Source organism: Pleurodeles waltl, chromosome 3_1, assembly GCF_031143425.1.
Source record: "Pleurodeles waltl isolate 20211129_DDA chromosome 3_1, aPleWal1.hap1.20221129, whole genome shotgun sequence".
Taxonomy (NCBI): Eukaryota; Metazoa; Chordata; class Amphibia; order Caudata; family Salamandridae; genus Pleurodeles; species Pleurodeles waltl.
This window is the reverse complement of record NC_090440.1, coordinates 555884917-555905713: the sequence shown is the minus strand read 5'-3', so window position 1 is coordinate 555905713 and position 20797 is coordinate 555884917. Positions and strand designations below refer to the sequence as shown.

At 46.6% G+C, this 20797-nt stretch overlaps 1 protein-coding gene across 7 annotated transcripts in view; it reads left to right on the top strand.

Annotated features, from left to right (window-relative positions):
* TLE3 (TLE family member 3, transcriptional corepressor) overlaps positions 1–13916 on the top strand; it is a 103353-nt gene extending 89437 nt beyond the window's left edge. For all 7 annotated transcript variants that reach the window (XM_069222945.1, XM_069222943.1, XM_069222942.1 and 4 more), the window contains 7 exons: positions 449–525; positions 2987–3236; positions 3860–4107; positions 4617–4764; positions 10248–10398; positions 10935–11011; positions 11501–13916. In XM_069222945.1, the coding sequence (XP_069079046.1) occupies positions 449–525; positions 2987–3236; positions 3860–4107; positions 4617–4764; positions 10248–10398; positions 10935–11011; positions 11501–11608 (1059 nt within the window). In that variant the 3' untranslated portion in view covers positions 11609–13916. The remainder of the gene's footprint in view (positions 1–448; positions 526–2986; positions 3237–3859; positions 4108–4616; positions 4765–10247; positions 10399–10934; positions 11012–11500) is intronic.
* Positions 13917–20797: the final 6881 nt, after the last annotated feature.

Genomic DNA, 20797 nt, shown 5'->3' with positions numbered 1-20797 from the left:
ATATGTGCTATGACCCGGAGTTGTGCTGGAGGGATATTATATATTATCAATAGGAGTAAACTGGTGTTAGTTAATGGTGCCCAGTCTTTCAGGTTTAAATGGAAGGCCAATGATTAAGTTCTCATTGGTTGTTTGTTAGTGCCATTACTCTTAAATATTTTTAATTCTCAAAATATACTGGACATTAAAGTCCAACTATAGATCCCGGCATGCTATGGTTTCTTAAACATAGTTCTTAGTGAATAATTGTTCTGAATGATTTAGGGTTTTATGGGGACAAGTTATTTTCTGTCCCTATGCCAGCTGCTCCTCCAACACATACCCCCAAACACTGCACAATTCTAATGAGAGATGCATCGTCCTTGTGTTTTTGTTGTTGATTTTTCCCTTGGAAATCCCATTTCACCTGTGATTTTCTTCAGTGCTTTTGTGGTTGGTTTTTTTTTAGGTGGGGTTTGAGACACACCCATCCATGAGGGCTCCAGGGCTGCCTGCCAACCTGGCAACCATCCCAGGTGGAAAACCGTAAGCATCTTCAAGCTTTATTTGGTAAAAGGTTAATATCTGGTGCTGTGACACAGTAATTCGCACAAGGGAGTTACTCCCATGGACAGTGCCTGCCTTTCCTGTAACTCTCTCAGCCTGCTTGGAGCTGGTAAGGAGTTGTCTGTGGTCTGGAATAGCCTTTCCTGGCAGTCACCAGTATTCCTGGACGATGATGCCTTGCGGTGTTGGACAGCCGTCCTTAAGGCTTGAACAACTCGCTCTGAGCAGGGACATTCACAAAGTTGGACAAAGCCTACCCAAAGTTGAGTCTCTCTTGCACTGGTACACCCCAATTCACAACTCTGACCTGTGCCAGTCCCCTGACCTCTTGTTAGAGTGATTGATGCCTTTGTAGCAGTATGTGATTCCTAATTCCCACTCTTCTTTTCTTCACTCCCACTGCCCCTACCCGAAGCTGGGTGGTTGATGCCCCACTGCATTCCTGAACTGTTTTAATTTTCAATGCATTTCATTGTTTTTTGGTTCCACCAGCACCTTTAGATTGTAATGTATTGCTGTGCCCACTTCTATCAGTGATTCCTAACACCTGCACACCAAGACTGCACTCAGTGGCATCTCCATTCACCAACAGAACTAGGTCTTTGGTATTATATGCCCCTGAGAAGGCTCCACACACAGAGCCTTGTCTGGAATTGTTGCTGCCACCTATACTTTCAGCTAACCTACCTCCCTGTCATCTACATTGATGTTGCCCCCCCACTCAGTTGAACAAACATCACAGTCCTTCTCTTGAAGTTACTTTCCAGTTCCTCCCATGCCTAGGATCATATCCCTCCAACCATTGCTGAATTCCCAACACCACATCTGACATGTACCTCCACATCCGTGGATACGCGCAAACATCTTAACCCTCCACAAAGGCCTCACCCCTGTGCCTATCATGAACTACTGTTGCAACAAAACCACCTACACAACTGCCTTCTTTGACTTTCCCAAACACCTCCACCCCTTCACAATTTATTGCAACTTCTAAAACATTGATGGACCAGATAAAAACACTAAGTCAACTGCCCTCAACACCGTTTGCCAAATGGAAGGCACTGTTGGGACCCTCTTCCACCTGTCCATCATGTACTTGCTCTGTCCCTTTCCCACTATACTAGGAATCACTCTTTTAGGCACCTCTAAAAACTATCTTTAAAGACCTTAATGGATTAATGAAGAGCATGACAAGCCGATAATACATTCCAGTTGCTAGAACCCTAGGTTATGGCCTTTGACAGCTTCAAAATTGGCATGTAGAAAGAGACAACCTTGTAAACTAGCTTCTGGCTGACCAGACAGATCCACGTGCACGCACAGATGCCCATGCAGACATGGTAACCTGGGTGTATGACAGAACCACGCATGCCTTTACAACGAAATTCATTGTAAAGACGTGGTAAAGGCATATGCGTGGTAATTGCTCCGTGGTAACTGTCATACCTGGTAATGACCGCCCCGTAATGGCTGTTCCCGTTGACCTCACATTTAATAGGAAAATTACATAGCTAGCCTGCAATTGAGTTGCAACATTTGTTTGTATGCTGTCGGATAAAGCAAACTGTGAAAGGCTGGTCACTAAGCAGATTTACATCTGCTTACAATGATAAAAAGATATATATTTATTTATTCTTTTTTGCACTGCTCAACTCATTGCACGAAACCGTCTCCCTGTAAGCATGCATTTTGAAATGGAGATGTCTTTAAAAGTGACTTATCTTGAGTTGCAGGAATCTTGTGCAACAATCAGTCACAATGTGTTATTAGTGTGTGTGTTTTCCACAGGTTAAACCTCTTTGTTTTAAAAATGTGAATGTCTGAAATCAGAATATATTATTCTATAAAAGGAAATAGACCAATGATTCCCAAGTGTGGGCGGAACAATGGTTGTGTGAGCATGTATTATCAGGAATAAAACACCTAATTGCTGCTGATCTGGATACAGCGACTTTCAATATATTTATGATTAATGACAGGGGTGTATGTTATCCCATACTTAATAATGACTGTTGTGTGTTCGGCGCTGTCAGACTCTGTATCCCATTTCTCAACCATCACATGCCAACAGCTAGTTCTGTAACGCCTGTCCCTAGCTTGTATCTTAGTTACTGTCGTCAAACAGTGTAATGCCCTTCTGCTTGAAGTGCTGTAAAATCACTACACATTCAATAAATGCAGCGAACCGACAGACTGCAGGCCACCAGCTACTCAATCCAATGTAAACCCTGCTGTACAAGTACGGAGAGACACCCGTGGGCTGGTCCATAATTCATGAGGATGATAGAGAATTGGCTGTGGTTAAGGACAACATAACCTGGTCTGTGATTCACTCAAGACACAGTGGAGCGGGTTCTGATGTGAGATCCATGTGCTGCAAAGTAATATGTACTTATTCTGTTCAGTTGTGTTAACTACTTCACTGCCCTCCCTTTTCCAGGGCCTACTCGTTCCACGTCAGTGCTGATGGGCAGATGCAGCCGGTGCCCTTCCCACATGATGCCTTGGCTGGTCCCAGCATCCCACGCCATGCCCGGCAAATCAATACGCTGAGCCACGGGGAGGTTGTTTGTGCTGTCACAATCAGTAACCCCACACGGCACGTATACACTGGCGGCAAAGGGTGTGTCAAAATCTGGGACATTAGCCAACCCGGCAGCAAGACTCCAGTCTCGCAGCTTGACTGCCTGGTAAGGGACATTATTCCTCGATTCTCCTATTTCTAACCTGCTGCTGTTATTCCAGATTTACCAGTTTGTTTTCTTCGCTGTATCTCCACATCAGTCAGTCTTATTTTGTTCTCCTACTACTATCTGCCTCTTAATGCTGTGTTAATTGTTTTTCGTGTTGGGGACATGTGAGATAAGAAAATTGGAGTGAGAAAAGTAAAAAAAAAAAAAATCCTTTCCACCTGTCTCCCTGGTTTCTTTATGCAGTTCAACTCTGCCAAATCTGTGTTTTTTCTCTGTGTGGCAGGAGCTATCTGTGAATGGTAGTTCCATTTCAGTGTTTACCCCTTGTGGAGTGTTCACTGCAGGTTTTTCCGCAAACACCTTGTGTGTTTGACTAGGAAAACAAGACGGAGACTAGGAATAAGAAACTAAAGATCTACTTTTTTTTTATTACTCCCAACAGTTTGTAGTCTTTCTTGTTGATCTGTACCCACGTCCCGCTCCATGTATTCATCTTCTGTGTATGTACTTCATGTGTGAAATGCTGATTCCTATGACCTAGAACAATGAGGTTGTATTCTCCAATTCCTCTTGAAACCTCACTTGCTCTTTTAACTCACTCTCATCTTCCTTGTTTCCAGAACCGTGATAACTACATCCGCTCCTGCAAGCTGCTCCCAGATGGCCGTACGCTGATAGTGGGCGGAGAGGCGAGCACCCTGACAATATGGGATCTTGCGTCACCTACCCCACGTATAAAGGCTGAGCTGACATCCTCAGCACCTGCCTGCTATGCGCTTGCCATCAGCCCAGATGCCAAGGTGTGCTTCTCCTGCTGTAGTGATGGAAACATTGCTGTGTGGGACCTGCACAACCAGACCCTGGTCAGGTAAGAGCAGAGTTGGGAGCAGGAAAGGGGGTGCTTGTGTGTTAGTCATATGGCTTTTAAAAATACTAAACTTTTTCATTTCATTAATGTTTTAGTTGCTATCCACTTTCTGCTTGAAGCATAGTGGTGATGGCTTCCAAAACATATGAGGAGTCACATTATTCTTATCCTTGTTTGGTAGCAGCTCATGGAGCAGACACCATTTACAGTACATGATAGTGTGATGTTCATTCTCCTTTGGCCACTATTAATAGTGGATGGGGGTTATTTTCTCTCCCTGTTCTGGATTCCCTCTTATTTGGACACTGAAGTAAGGGACCTTATTTTCCTTTGTTATTGATTCCCTCAGTTGGACAATATATTGGGAGAGTGGGTTTTTCTCTCTGACCTGTTGTTCCTCTTTCGGGGACCCTGAGAGCCCAAGTCTCTGTTTCTCTTGTGGGGAAGAGGGAGTTGTCTCCTGGTTTGTTCATGGTTTATACCCTGTTGCTTTACTTCTCTGTCCTTAGGCAGTTCCAGGGGCACACAGACGGTGCCAGCTGCATTGACATCTCCCATGATGGCATGAAGCTGTGGACGGGTGGCCTGGACAACACCGTCCGTTCTTGGGATCTGCGGGAGGGACGGCAGCTGCAGCAGCATGACTTCTCCTCCCAGGTACCAGCCTTGCCCGAGACATGGCAAACTTTACTTAAGAATAAGTATGTTCCTGCTAGAAAGACCCTCTCTCCCCAGTCTCCTCTCAAAAGAGTTCTAATAAGTATTGACCAATCAGTCTTATTTCCTGTACCTCTCTTAGCAGAAAATCTGAATTCAAAAACCCATACACCTTTTGATTCTCATTTAATGCCATAGCTGTTGAAGTCCTACATTTCCCAAACTCTTTCCTGATGTCCACCACTCACTCTTCAGCTCCTGGTGCTGTAGTTCTGGGACTAGTAGTAAACGGCTACTTACTTGCTGACTGTCCCTCCAGTCCTGATGTTCTTCTTGAGACTGTTTCTCACCACTTTTCTATCCCTGATGCCTACCCTGAGGACTGCCTGTTTGTTTACTGTCTTTGTTGTACGGATGTTGGTACCTGCCTTTGTATAGTGGATTAGTAGTTACTCCCCCTGGAGTCTTGAAGGTGGTTTTCTGACAATGCAGCCAATTACTGTAGTGCAAGGCCGAAGGTCCGTCTTCTTGTTGACTTTCCGTGGAATGCAATATATTTTTGGAGATGCAAGATCTGAGTACATGCTGCTCCTGCTGCAAAATATTATCTTTAGAAATGCCACTTGTTTGATCCACACATGATACCAGAGGTATACCTAGGTTCATACCTAGGTGGTTGATGCTTCCATCAGAAAAGTGTGTTTGAGGGGCACAAAAGGACATGCAACGGCTAAGATTCACAGTCCGTAGTGGGTAATTGCGTGCTTGTAATGTCTGGCTGTAGATACACAGGCTTTTTGTACTCCTCCCACCCAGTTTTTAGGCTTGGATTTTTGCATGTTGTTTTTGTCTTTCGAGTCCTAGGATGTGCTGGGACTCCTTCCTTGGTAGACCATGCATATGGACAGCATCTCCATGTTAGACTTTTTTTTTTATTTTTTTAACCATGTGTTCGGACGTACACCAAGAGGGCTCTGAGTTTCATCATGTTACACGTTTTGTTGGACCCAGTGTTGGAATTAAACACCAACAAAGACCCAGTCTGTGTTCAACAACTACCATTGCACTCTTCAAACATCCTTCGAGGACAGACTACTAACACTTTAGTCCCTGTACACTAGGGCTCTGGCCCCTTCAGCAATTGCATGCCATCATCGAACTTCATCACCTAAAAAATGCAGAGCAAGGGTGTGATGAACAGATGCCCTTACAAAGCTGCCCCTGATGGCATGACAAGTTCCGGTGTTTGGACCATCACACGTAACTTGTGCCTTTCTCCAGACCACGATGACTCGGCCTGCAAGTCCTGTCTCGCCTTCACTCCAAGAAAACCTTAAGGTACCCAAGTGAGATGCTTCATGCGCACTATAAAAGGTACCAACAGTTGCCCTATTACACTCCCATGAACGAATTGAGGATGATACTGTAAAGAATGTTAAAGGTGTTGGCATGAAACTAAGACGGCTATCTTCCTCCGTGATTTCTCTTTTGAGTCATCATGTAAACCTGAAAATGAGCAATCATGTAGGGTGTCTATATTTATATTAGCGTTTCAGTCTGTAGACTCCACGTATCAAGAAGGCCCATCAATGAAAAAGATGTTGTTGCATGGCGAGGGTCATATAAAACAAAGGAAGACACTTGTATACTGCTAAGAAATTATACAAATGTGTTCCAAGTCACCCTGATGAAGCACTGAAAAAGGATGCAGTAAAACACATATTGGCGCGTTTATTTTCTCTCAAACCCCTCAATTCTCGGCTGTATTTGTCTCTCTGGATACATCATTTCTGATTTACAGGTATAGTAATATAAACCATTGGAACACAAATAAAACTGACTATGGCATGTAACTTCTAGCCTTTTGAAGAAGTATCCCTTAATGTAATGGATAGTGTCTCCAAAGTCTCCTGTAATTTAACCTTTTATACTATTTGTGTTTGTATGACTGATGCCTTTGTGTGTACATAATACTGCGTGTGTAATTATAAGAATCTTTGAACAAAATTGCTACATTGTTTGGCAATGTGTAAAAAGATTTATAAAAGAAGTAAAAAATAATTTGACAGAGTTTTGCTGGTTGGACTGTCACTTGTATAAACCCCTGCAAAATGTTACACTTCGTGTTACAGCGGACTCATTCTCGGGACAATCCCGGACTTCACACCTCTGAACAAATACATTGTTGGAGCATTTCCACATGACAAACCAGCAGGAGATGATTCTTCTGCTCAGGGTCGCCTGTTTCATTTACCCATCCACCTTGCCCACTGATGGAACCTTCGCTTTGTGGTACGCGGATGGCAATCCTTTTGAGGTTACCAATTTTTTCGTAAGGTCCCTAGCATTAACCTTTCCATGAGTGGGAACTCCACCCGCAAGTTCTACAAAGGTACTTCCTGTGCTTGGGCACCCTCAAGGTTCCCACATCCACAGTCCACAGGCAATTAATTATAGGTAAATTGATCTGTGATCTTTGCCCACATATGTTCTGCCTCTCAGACTCCTGTATGTGGTAAGGAAGATGAGGCAAACATTCTAAACACGCATCCTAGTGGCCCTCACTTGAGCCACAGTGGTTTGGTACTCAGTGCTCTTTGAGGTGTCCATCATTCCTCACAAAAAGCTCCCAGTAATACTGGACATTCTCATGCAGAGTCAAGGCCACATCATACACCAAACAGTTCAAGCTAGAAATCTGCACCCGAGGTCTTGGAGTTTGGCTGTCTTCAGCTCCAACAAGAATGCATGACTGCCCTGTGCGAAGCACACATGCCTGCTCTGCCTCAAAGTGGAAAAGGTTTGTCCACTATTGCGTTTCTAAGAACCTGAACCCTCTAAACCCAATGTCCAGAACATCATCTGCTATCTCTTGCATCTGCAGAAATGAAGCCTCCTCATTACTTTCATATGGTTACACCTAGCCACCATTGCAGTGTACATACAAAAGAAGGAACCATCTTTCTTGTTTGGGATTCCAGTAGTCAAAACATTCATGAAGTATTTCAGGAGGGGCATGCCACCCAGAGCACCTTCTGCATCCCTGCAAACTCAACGTAGTCTTCCCCAGACTCAGGGTCTGCCCTTAGAGCACTTATACTATTGCCCTTTACAGTTCCTTTTGTCGAAAGTGACTTTCAAAGTAGCCATAACGTCACTGAGATGCATCAGTGAGCTGCAAGCGCTTACCCTTCATGAGGCTTCGTTCAGGCTCACAGGAATAAAGCTATTCTCAAAACCAGCCCTAAGTTTCTCCCCAAAAAGGTATCATCTTTCCACTTCAGTTGGACCGTAGAGGTTCTAGGCTCTGTCTGCAGCCATACTCTTAACTGAAAGAACCTTTCACGCTTTAGGCATTACAATTACGTTTTTGCACATTATATTGACCATTCCAAGCTCTTCTGCAAGTCTAGCCAGCTCTTTGTAGCCTTTGCAAAACTTCACCAAGGCCGCCCCATCACTAAGTCACTAAGGCTGGGATATCCAGATGGATAGTCGAGTGCATTCAAGCCTATCTTCCCAAAGTTAAGAACCCTACCTGTACCCTCCGCCCCCAATCCATTAGGGCACATTCTACCCATGTGAAAGTCATAATTGCAGCTTTTTTGGGTAACGCTCCACTAACTGGCATATACAAAGTGGCCATATCATCAATCCCGCACACTTTTACCAAGCACTATTGTGTGGTCATCTTATCCCTTCAGCAGGCAATGAACTTTTTTCAGACATCTGCATCCATCCACAAGCTAGCCACTGATTATAGAGAGTACTGCTTTACAATGTATGCAGAGCATGTGTATCTACAGTCACAAATGATGCAAACAGAAAATATTACTTACCCAGTGTAGTACTGTAGATTCACATACGCCCACCATCCTCCCCTGGAAGTTTCTTAGTTGCAGATCTCTTCTTGTATTACCTGTTTGACATGGCACACCATTGTACATGCACTCACCACTCTATACATACCACTGCAAAAAAAAAAAAAAAATCTAATGGTGATTAAGGGCCCAGGCACATTGCCCACTGAGGGAGGAGTCACCGCACATCCTGTGACTCGAAAGGCTTCTTTGAAGAAAAAACAATCTGCAAATGGCCAAGCCCAACACCAAGTGGCCGGAGTATCCACAGCATGTGAATCTACAACACACGCGAAGAAGAGATGCTTACAGAGAAGTACATTTTTTCTTCCTGCCCAGGCGTACCAATTTCCCCTGCACCACAAGAAGTACACTGTCGTCATCATGGCAACTATTAACATGGCTAAGGCTGAAGTTGCATTAAAGGTTTGTAATAAGCCAATGGATACAGTTCCAGAAAGACTGCAAGGACTTAGTGGGTTTGTTGGTGCAGTCACTGCAGTAGCGAGACCCATCGATTCAGGAGAAAGAGCCACGAGATTAGGACCCACCTGCCGCCTCAGGTGACCAGCGAAATGGGGGAGGAGGGGGTGCCACAAGATAGTAGGTGCCACACTAGCAGTAATGTATGCCCTTGAATAACTATATTTAGTGGAACATAAATTATGTGCAAACCTCCTGATATAAAGATATTGCCATTCAAAAAGCGTCTGCTCAGAATGAGTTGGGAGTGTGTAGCACCCAGTCTTGAAGAAGCTGTTCTTTGCAGTAAGGTTTTTTTAAGTTGACAAGTTTGTTTGCTATTTATAGTAAGTTATTCAAAATATGCTGCAGCAGAAGGGGGGCGTTTTGCAACCATTGTTACGTGTAATACTGAATTTAAAGTTAGATGCCTACTGTAGACTCGCATGTCAACCATCCCGTCTGCTCAAGAAGTGAGAAGAATCTGCAAAGGTTTTGATGCTCTCACGCAATGGCTTGATGAGCAAACTGAAAACTGTGCCACATCGAGTTGCATTGTGCATTTATGACGATGTCCCAATGATTGTTATTATAGACAATCCCTCATATCAACACTACTGAGTTTTCCACAAATATTTGCCCTGACCAGGCACTAAATGTTAGGTTTGTGTTCACCTTCGGAATTGGTAACCTGCCTCGGACTCCTCAAGCCACTGCTGCAGTTAGCGAGCCAAGACTAGGAGCATGAGGTCTCCTTATGCCTGTTCACAGACCTTGTCTTGGTTACTCCTTCTGTAGTCCCGGCACAGGCTTGATTTCCTGGCGATGAATGGCCAGTGACAGATGCCATGCCTAATCCTCTGCTGCTTCTGTTGTAGTCCCGGTGTCACTTTAAGTCCCTCGTCCTCTGTATGTTCCTCTGAAATCTGCATCGGTCCCCTGGCCCTGTCTATCGGACACTCATCACAACCTAGTTGCTTCCCCTATAGTCTACTTTTCGCCCCCACCTTTTTCATTTACGGCTCCATAATCCACTGGTGCCCCCACCTCTTTCTCTTTTACTAACATGTAGTCCACAAACTCTGTCCTTGATTAATCCCCCTACTTTTAGAAGAATATCCTCTTGATTGCTGCAATCAATTAAAACCATTTTCTCCTTAGATTTTCTCCCTGGGATACTGTCCAACGGGCGAGTGGCTGGCAGTGGGCATGGAAAGCAGTAATGTGGAGGTGCTACATCATGCCAAGCCTGACAAGTACCAGCTGCACCTACATGAGAGCTGTGTCCTGTCGTTGAAGTTTGCATACTGTGGTGAGTTTGGTGATTACATTTGTATCCTTTGTGGCTGTCTGTGATTGTCTCCTCTTCGTGGTGCTGTCAAGGGGCCTCATGTATGCATCTTTGGAGGGGCAGATTTTGCGAATCTTCATTTCCTCAGTTCACCATAATTCTCCCTTCTACCTCGAGATGTTTTTTCCAGCGTTGAAAATTGGATTGGTGCATAACAGTTGAATCGGTTGCCTTACTGGGAGATCTTTTTGTGTTCTCAGGATATGATCTATTCTATAGCATCATGATGGAGTGTCTTGCTGCTGTGTAGATCCTGGGGACTGTGACTTCAAACAGTGTAATTACACTTGCTCTAGTAGGAGTAATGTTTGTTGTACCTTTAGGTCATGTCCTCTGTACTCTGTACAGACTTTAGGGCTTTTACTTGTTAAAAGATCTTGGCCGCACTTTCCCCATACACATTAAAGTTGACTTGGTAAGGCAGTGTTAGGAAGTTTACGCCACCTCCCTGTGCTCTCACTGTCGTATATATGTTGATGCTTTGTTTCTTTGTCTAGGTAAATGGTTTGTGAGCACGGGTAAGGATAACCTGTTGAACGCCTGGAGGACACCGTACGGAGCCAGCATATTCCAGGTGAGCAAGGGTCGCTGCTGGCCAGAAAAGCAGCTTCGCCAGCCATCCGAAGATGACGGGTTCTATGTTAACCACTCTGTCACAGCAGAAAAGGATAAAACCCGTGCCCAGCCCTGTCTACTTGCGTTGTGTGGTCCCCCCTACCTTTAACAAGTGAATAGCTTGGAGTTCTTTTTAGTATCCAATTGCCAGCCAAAACATTTGGTGGGTGGTGAGGGATTCTTCTCCTGGTGGGACTTGTTAAACATTTTGATGGGAGGAGTAGTGGTGCGGAAAGGTAAAACACTGGTATGATCTTGGGAGTGGAGCCACTGACTACTAGGCTTATTTATTCCATCGCATACGCTAGCTACTGTTAAGGTGTTTGTGAAATGCACACTCCTTTGGTGTAGCCCAACATCTGAGGTTGGCATAGTTAGTTATTTAAGAATATTTAATTAAATCCAGCCTTGTAATTAACTGTTTTTTTTTTTTTCTTCTTTTTTTCAGTCAAAGGAGTCTTCCTCTGTGCTAAGCTGTGATATCTCTGCTGACGACAAGTACATTGTCACTGGGTCGGGTGACAAGAAAGCTACTGTCTATGAGGTGATCTACTGAGGACTGACCTGAGGGGTGCCCACGATACTGTATATCACCTCCCAATCTGCCTTGCCCTCCTCCTTGATCACTAGCCCTACCTCGCCACCTGCTGACACAGCTGAGTAAAGGAGACGCCGGCTCGGTAACGTGTGAGGAGTCCCGAATGAGTCAGTCGCCATCTTGACCTTGCCTTAGGTGTATACACCTGGACTGAGCAAAACTGGTGGCCTGCATACCAGTTGGTACTCGTTGAAGCCTTGGATGAGCAGTAGGATTCTTTGATCTGGGAAGATTAATTTAAATATTTTTCCGATATTTCTGTGGCACTGTAAAGAACATACATTCTAATATTTTTTTTCTGTGATTTTTAATTGTTTTTTTATGGCGGCTCATCAGAAATAGGACTTGTGAATATTGTGAATACTCCACATATGACTATAGTGGGGCTTGAGGCCATGGGTTGACCTTCCCCTGCCCCCACCTCCTTTCCCAGTATTCTTGCAGAGTATTTCATCTGCTGTAATTTCAGAGTGTGGATGGCAAAGACTGACTTTCTATAGCTTTCCATTGTCGGGATTGTGTTTTTCTGTACAAAGAAGACATTGGCTCAAATTAATTTGAGTGAAGACCACACTGGTAGAGAAAAAAAAGGATTTTGTACTTTTGTTTTATTTTTGGGAGAAACCACAATCGCTTGAAAACTTCAGGTGATGTTTGAGGGATGAAGGCTGGAATGGAGATTGTATCTAGTTCTGTATCAGACAAAACGCCCTGCCTGTCTCAGATAATGCTTTGTTTTTTTTTTTCTTTTACTTTTTGTGTTGGAAGAAAAAGGTCTCTTTGGACAGCACTTTGTCAACAGAGAATGACCCATGACGATCCAGAGGAAGTGAAATAGCTAGATCGGTACAGTCTTGTTGTGTAGGCAGTCTGTCCTTTAAGGGTTCCTGCAGCATGGATGACTTTTGGGGGTGTCTGTTTCTGTGATCCAGGTGAGCCATTTTCCTTGGGGACTTGGCACAGCAGGCAAACCCCAGCATTGCTTTCCTCGGTTGGCAGGGGAGACCGATAGAAAGAGGCTAAGTATTCCTTTTGTACTAAGAACTAACCGATTGATAGTTCAGTCAGCTCAAGCCTCTCCTGGTCCCTCTTCTGCTCCCAGCACTTACCAATGTGCCTCCTGCCGAGCTTCCTTCCTTGTGCAGCTGTTCTGACGAAGTCCTCCAGCGTGATCTGGCCCCGTTGGTGTCATGTTCTGGTTGCGCTTGCAGCGAAATGCATCTTTCATCGATACTTGGGTTTCAGATGTTCTCTGCTGTTCTGTAGACTGAACTTCATAGTATTATTTGCTGATGTGGTGCTCCTCCACAGAACAACCATTTGAGCTGTGACTATGGATATGTAGGCTTAAATCTGACATGAACCAGACTGACTGCAAGTAGTTGCATGGGCGATTGGCCATCAGTTTGCGAGTAGTAACTGTGCTGCTGAGGGATGCCAGCACGGACTGGAACCAAAATCTCATTGCGTGTCATAGCAATGATGCCTTGCCTAGCCGCATCAGCCCATTGCGATTTCACTCTTCCTTTTTCCTCTAGAGAAATGACTCCTTAGTCCTTTGGGTCCAGAGACTGGCGGGAGAGGTGGGGAGATGCTCTCCAAACTAGTTGGAGGCACTCACTGTAAGGCTGGTCATTTTGGAACAGAGGCACAAACAGTGAGTAACTCTACGCTACATTCAGCATCCTTTAGCGCCATTCTTTCCAATCTGGCTGCCCCGTGCAGGTCTTTAATTGGTTGTTGTAAGGATGGCAGCCTAGTCCTGTTAAGCCCATCAAAAAAGATTGACAACCCCTTGCCATCATCCCCCACTTCCTCACCAAGCCTCCTCCTCTGTCTGAACAAAACCATTAATCTAGACCTCCCCAAATTGAGATGCAACTGGGTTGGTGGGAGAAGGTATATATTTGACTTGCAACACAGGAAACAGTGCAGCAATTCCCGATTCCTACAGAAAAGGATGAAACCCTGGTCGAATTTATTTTACTTTTTTTTTCCCGAAAGCACGACACAAAATTCAGCTCAGGGAGCCGGAGTGACTGTTCACTTTTTTTGTATTACAAAGAAAGCAAAAAAACAGAACACTGTAAACCTCATCAAACTTCACAGGACCGGTGTATTTTTTTTATTTTATACAAATTCAATACAAATGTAGTTTTGTGAGGGACGGGAGAGGTTCTGTGAATGCGGGTTGTATGAGTTTTGCAATCTTTCTTTCTGTACATTGTTTTGACAAAGTAAAAAATGCCCGCGCCCCTCAATGAAACCTGTGTATTCTTACTGTGGTACTAACCTTTCAAAGAGCAGTTGATGTGCTGACTGTGGTGTGGACAAGCTCTGCTGGGGTGAGGCCTCTCGTTCATTAGCAAGGCTGTGATGGTGGCGTCCTCTTGTCTGCTCAGTGGAAAGACTTAATTGGGAAAGATCCACGTTTGTCCAGTGGGAAAGATCCACGTTTGTCCAGTGGGAAAGATCTACTGAGTATGCTACCCCATGTACTCCTACAACGCTTCAATAGAAACAACATGAAAAAATGCATAAAAAGTAAATTAAGTGCCTGGAGACCTGCAATGTTTTTGCTTTGCAACTTTGCGTACAGCCTTGGGAGGTTTGCAAAGATTATGTCATTGTCAAAATGAAAAACTTTCACATAGTCGACTTTTGTGAGAGATGTACGAAAATGGACCACTTTTGGTGCAAGTATTCACTAGTGTAGTGAATCTGGGGAACTTCAAAATTGTAACCTTTGTGAAGTGCAGTGTTTTAACTTTGCACAACCCAAAAAATGCTGCGAGTTGCATATCTTTAGGCCTGTAATGTGCTTTGGTATACATACATACATACATACATACTACACTAAAAAAAAACACAAAAAAAAACAGCTATTCATAAAAGCAAGTTGTAATTCCAGGTAGCTGACTTTTTAACTTCACCCACATAGTTCGAAGCTGTAGGTCCAAAGGGCAGCTGGAAATTCCATGTGTCACGATTCCAGCCTTGGGAATTCCGTCATCAAGGACTGAGGAGTATGCATCTCACTGGGACATGGTGCACCCTCTGCTGCAAAGTGGCATACACCTGGCCCTGCATGGCAGCGGGGACATTCACGCTACAGAACAGGGCCCATTTTTTCAGATTAAAAAAACCTTTGCTAGCCTTGTAGTCTGCTGACGAGGCATACATTTTTTTTCTGCTTAAGTTAAGTGTCCTTAAGGGCCTGGGTGTAAACCTGGGTGTTTGCAGCTGAGGGACTGCATAGCATTGTTTGCCACAGGAATACCAATATCCAAGTCCACCATGTCTCACAAATCTCATCTCCATCCCTTATTACAGACTACAAGAAAGTCCGAGACTTGCACAAAATAAGAGCCACTTTCACACCTATCCCAGCTCAGTTTGCCAAGCCTTGGTAAATCGGTATTATCAGCCAGAGGCTAATTATCTCTGCATATGAGGTGCACAGCGAGGGAGTCTTGAGAGCGGCGGGTGCCTGTTAATCCAAGCACAGAGGCTTCTGATGGTTGCCATAGGTTTCGTCACACTAATCAAAGCACAGAGATAGTGGAGGCCCTTGAATCTCTACATGGAGGGTGTTAGAGCCAAGGATTGCAAACATGGCAAGCCCGTCTGCGCCCGTCCGCGCCTGGCCCGCGCCCAGCTCCACGCCCCTGGTCCTCAGCACTCCCAAACCCCTCTGCTCCGCTACGACCCCACCACCCTCTACGCCCTCAGCCCAGGTCGCTCCAACACCTGCTTCCAAGCTAACCCAAAACGTACCCATGGACCTTTCGCCTGCCACTCCTGCAAACGTATCTTCCACCACGCAACTACCATGACCACCAGCCCATGCGCCATCAACCACCTCAAATACATCCTGGTCAACGCTCGATCCGTCCACAAGCACGCCGTTGAACTCTGGGACCTCCTGGACTCCACAGCACCGGACGTCGCCTTCATCACGGAGACCTGGATGAACGCCTCTTTGGCCCCAGACATCGCCATAGCCAACCCCGAAGGCTACAAGATTTCCAGGAAAGACCGCACCAACCAAGTAGGAGGAGGAATCGCCATCGTCTTCAAAGACCCCATCAGCATCACCACCTCCACCGAAGACACCCCCCTCGCCGCAGAACACCTGCATTTCCAGATTCGCACCGACCCCAGGACCACCCTCAGAGGATCCCTCATCTACCGTCCCCCCGGACCGCGCGCCCCTTTCAGCGACTCCATCACCGACTTCGTCTCCTCGCCTCGCCGGACTACATCCTCCTAGGCGACCTCAACTTCCATCTGGAACACAACGACCCCAACACCACCGCCCTGCTCGACAACCTCGGCCTCAAGCAACTGGTGAACACCCCCACCCACATCGCCGGACACACGCTTGACCCCATCTTCTCTGCCAGCAAACACGTCTCCTTCAGCCACGCCTCCGCTCTACACTGGACCGACCACAGCTGTGTCCACTTCACATTCCGACGCGAGACCCGCCACCTCCGCACTCAACCCATCCCTCGTCGACAGTGGAACAAAATCCCCGAAGAACAGCTCTTCTCTGCGCTCACCGTCAACCAACCTACCCTCACCACCGACGACCCCAACGACGCAGCCCTCAGCCTCACGAACTGGATCACCAACTGCGCAGACAACCTTGCTCCCCTCAGACGCACGCATCGACAGGCCAACACCAAAAAACCTCTCTGGTTCTCTGACACCCTTAAGGAATCGAAGAAAACCTGTCGTGCCCTCGAGAAAGCCTGGCGCAAGGACCACACCGCTGACAACATGACCGCCCTCAAGAACGCGACCCGCGAACACCACCACCTGATCCGCACAGCCAAAAGGAATTTCTTCACCGACAGACTGGACAAAAACAGCCACAACAGCAGAGAACTCTTCAGCATCGTTAGAGTTCGCCAACACCATCACGCCATCACGCCCTCACAAGACCTGTGCAACTCCCTCGCCACCTTCTTCCATCGCAAGATCACCGACCTCCACGACAGCTTCGGACACCAGACCCAGCCAAGCAACACTGAACCCACACCCCCTGCCATCACCCTCAATGCCTGGACCCACATCAACACTGAAGAGACCAAAACCACCATGAACTCTATCCACTCCGGCGCCCCCTCGGACCACTGCCCTCACTTCATCTTCAATAAAGCCGACAACATCGCCCGCACCTCCAGACCATCATCAACTCCTCTTTTTCATCTGCTACCTTCCCCAAAAGCTGGAAACACGCCGAAGTCAACGCCCTACTAAAGAAACCTACGGCTGACCCAAGCGACCTGAAGAACTTCCGCCCCATCTCGCTCCTCCCCTTCCCTGCCAAGGTAATAGAGAAGACCGTCAACAAACAGCTTACCAACTTCCTGGAAGACAACAACCTTCTTGACCCTTCACAATCCGGATTCCGAACCAACCACAGCACTGAAACCGCCCTCATCTCAGTCACAGACGACATCAGAACCCTGATGGACAACGGTGAAACAGTCACCCTCATCCTCCTCGACCTCTCGGCTGCCTTCGACACCGTCTGTCACCGCACCCTAATAACCCGCCTCCGCTCCACCGCGATCCAAGGCCAGGCCCTGGACTGGATCGCCTCCTTCCTCTCCAACCGCTCTCAAAGAGTCTACCTCCCACCTTTTCGCTCAGACCCCACCGAGATCATCTGCGGCGTCCCTCAAGGCTCCTCGCTCAGCCCGACACTCTTCAATGTCTACATGAGCCCCCTCGCCGACATCGTACGCAAGCACAACATCATCATCACCTCCTACGCCGACGACACTCAACTTATACTTTCCCTCACCAAGGACCCCACCAGCGCTAAGACCAACCTACAAGATGGCATGAAGGACGTCGCAGATTGGATGAGGCTCAGCCGTCTAAAACTGAACTCAGACAAAACGGAAGTCCTCATCCTCGGCAAAACCCCGACCGCATGGCACGACTCCTGGTGGCCCACGGCCCTTGGCACCGCACCAACCCCCTCAGACCACGCCTGCAACCTCGGCTTCATCTTGGACCCTCTGCTCACCATGACCAAACAAGTCAACGCCGTGTCCTCCTCCTGCTTCCTCACCCTCCGCATGCTCAGCAAGGTCTTCTGCTGGATCCCCACCGACACCAGAAAAACCGTGACCCACGCCCTAGTCACTAGCCGCCTGGACTACGCCAACACCCTTTATGCTGGGACCACCGCAAAACTCCAAAAACGTCTGCAACGTATTCCAAACGCCTCCGCCCGCCTCATCCTCGACGTATCCCGCAACAGCCACATCTCCGCACACCTGAGACACCTGCATTGGCTCCCAGTCAGCAAAAGGATCACCTTCCGACTTCTCACCCACGCACACAAAGCCCTCCACGACAAGGGACCTGAATACCTCAACCGACGCCTCAGCTTCTACGCCCCCACCCGTCTCCTCCATTCCACTGGCCTCGCGCTCGCTGCCGTCCCTCGCATCCGCCGCTCCACGGCGGGTGGGAGGTCTTTCTCCTACCTGGCAGCCAAGACCTGGAACACCCTCCCCACCAGCCTCAGGACCACCCAGGACCACTCCGCATTCCGGAGACTCCTCAAGACCTGGCTCTTCGAGCAGCAGTAACCCCCTTCCCCCTAGCGCCTTGAGACCCGCACGGGTGAATAGCACGCTTTATAAATGTTAATGATTTGATTTGATTTGAACATATGCGGCCTGATGATAGAGCAGGGATCCAAGATTTCATACTCTCTACACAAAGGACCTGGTGATCCCTAAGTCTCGGCATGGTGGGTCAGAGCCAGGTTATGCTGCACAGAAGGTACTGTTCTCAGCAAGAGGCGTGCCAGAGCATAGAAGTCTCAGCTCCAGGAGCGCGAGCGTCCGGTAATCCAGCATTGACGTTTCAATGGTCAGGTGCACAGAATCCCAAGCCTGGTAATGCCAGCACAGAGGGTGCCAATGTCTCACATTTCCAGCACTCAGGGTGCTATCGGTTAGTAAATGAGGCCCTTGGGTATCAGACAACAGATGCCCTTTCCAACCAGCTCCTGCAGTTGACTGCCAGTCACAGTTCTCTATTTGTGACCGAAAGGTGCTTTTCAAAAATAAAGGCTTTGCATACCTGGTCACTGAGGGATATGGCGTGATTAGAAGAGTTGAGGGCCAAGGGCAGAGGCTTTAGGGCCTCCCACAGGCAGAGCAGTCGTGCACGAGTGTGGAGAGCATCAGGAAGCTGAGAACCAGCTGAGCGCTGTTCTTGTGATGCTTGGGAAGCCACAGTAATTAGCATTGTAGGGTGGGTTGGCTGAATCAAATGGGCCAGAAAGATCCTAAAACGAGATTGACCTGCTGACCTCTAGAAAATAAACATTTTGTAGAAGAACAGGCTGAGAAATAAATAGAATTATTTGGGGGTGGGGGGAGTTGTCAGCTCGTGATCTTTAGCACTCTAGTTACATCTGCTTTCAATCTTTGAGATTAGGTGACAGAACGCTTGAAATGTATGGCGAGGCAAGAGTGGTGTATGGGGTGGCAGAAAGATAATAGGTTAATATAAGGGGTCAAATAGGGAGCTTGAGGAACTGGCGGTCTTGTGCACTGGTATGCGTTCCATTGAGATTTTTGAAGAAAACTTGGTAATAGTACAAAGGTTGAGTGGAGTAAGCAGAGGGCGGAGAAAGCTTTGTTTCTAGTAGGGATAGTCTCTTTTTTTTTTTTAGGTCTCATCTGCCAACAGCTCATGTGCTGTCCACAGAGAGGAGTACTGTTGCATCCCACCCATTGCTTACCATTCATTGGCACTGTTTTTGCTGCCTCCTAATTGCCCAGCAAGTGCTGTGTGTTACTTTATCTGTTTGTGATGCACGGACCAAGCATAGATTGATTTCTTTTTGTTAGCACTCATCCACTGCGCACGCTGTGATTGAGGTACTATTTCTTACTTAAAAAAAAAAAAATCATGCAGTCTCGACCCTATTCAAAGCTATTGGAGTGCATTACGTAGACACCAGTTACATTATACAAGTTCACCTTTAAAAAAAAAAAAAAAAAAAACAATTAGGCACAGGGAGATGAAGTGATTTGCCCAGAATCACATGATGCTGTGCTAATGCTGAGACTAACTTGGTTGACATCTCTTGACGTAGGGCCATATCCTTCTTCCCCCTTCCACCATTTTGCCTCTTAGGATTGCATGCATCAGGTTAGGAAAAAAAAGCAGACTAACCTAAGACCCATATTTCTGTTATGCCTTTTCTAATGGACTTTCGCCATCTCTTGGATTATTAAGGTTTACAGTACAGCGTAGTCCCCCTGTGAGGGATAAAGTGCTCAATGAGGCTTTCAAACTTGTGGATGTATGGAAGTAGTCCATCTGCCTCTTCATCAGGGCACTTATCTAGTGCAGCGATCCTTTAGGTCAAGCCTGCATCCACTAGCGCATGTGTCCTCGATCGCGAGTCTTACAATAAAGGACTTAGAGCCCGCCCATTGCTTCCCATTCACTAGCTTTAGTGTCACTCTATGATGTCTCCTAAATGGCCAGGCATCACTTCCTGTTTCTTTTCTAGTGCATAGACTAAGTACAGATTGATTGCTCTTAATTAGTGTCTCAAGTACAGCATGAAAGGTGCACAGGTACTTTTTTTTTTTACGTCCAGCCTGCGACAGTGCATGTTTTCACTTTGTTGCTTATTTCCACTTCCACCAAGATTTTGTTTTTTGCAGCTATATGTAGCGTGAACTCAACTTGTAGTCGATGTCTAGACTCAAACAAGTTTCCTCAGAGCCAAAGCCAGCAGCTCTGGCCTTTACACCACATCCTCTCCTCCCTGTTGCTGTTTTTCAGATCCTCTCCCACCCACCATTTCTCTTTATTGCAGACCCTGCTTCCCCTCTCCCTCGCCACATTTCTGGACAGCCCAGCCACTTTTTTTTTTGTAAGTCTTGCCTCCCGTTCCTGTTTCTTCTCCCCCTCCCTCTGTTTATTGTCTTGAGAGAAGGAAAAAAAGAGCGCTATGACCCTGGCTGCTTCACAGCGCTTTAAAAAAATGTATCACCCTGTTATGCGCACCCACCTGCTCCCCAATTACCCCCATTACCCACCTGATTGACAAAGCCAGTAGCTCGCCCATAGGCGAGACCTATTGGCTAT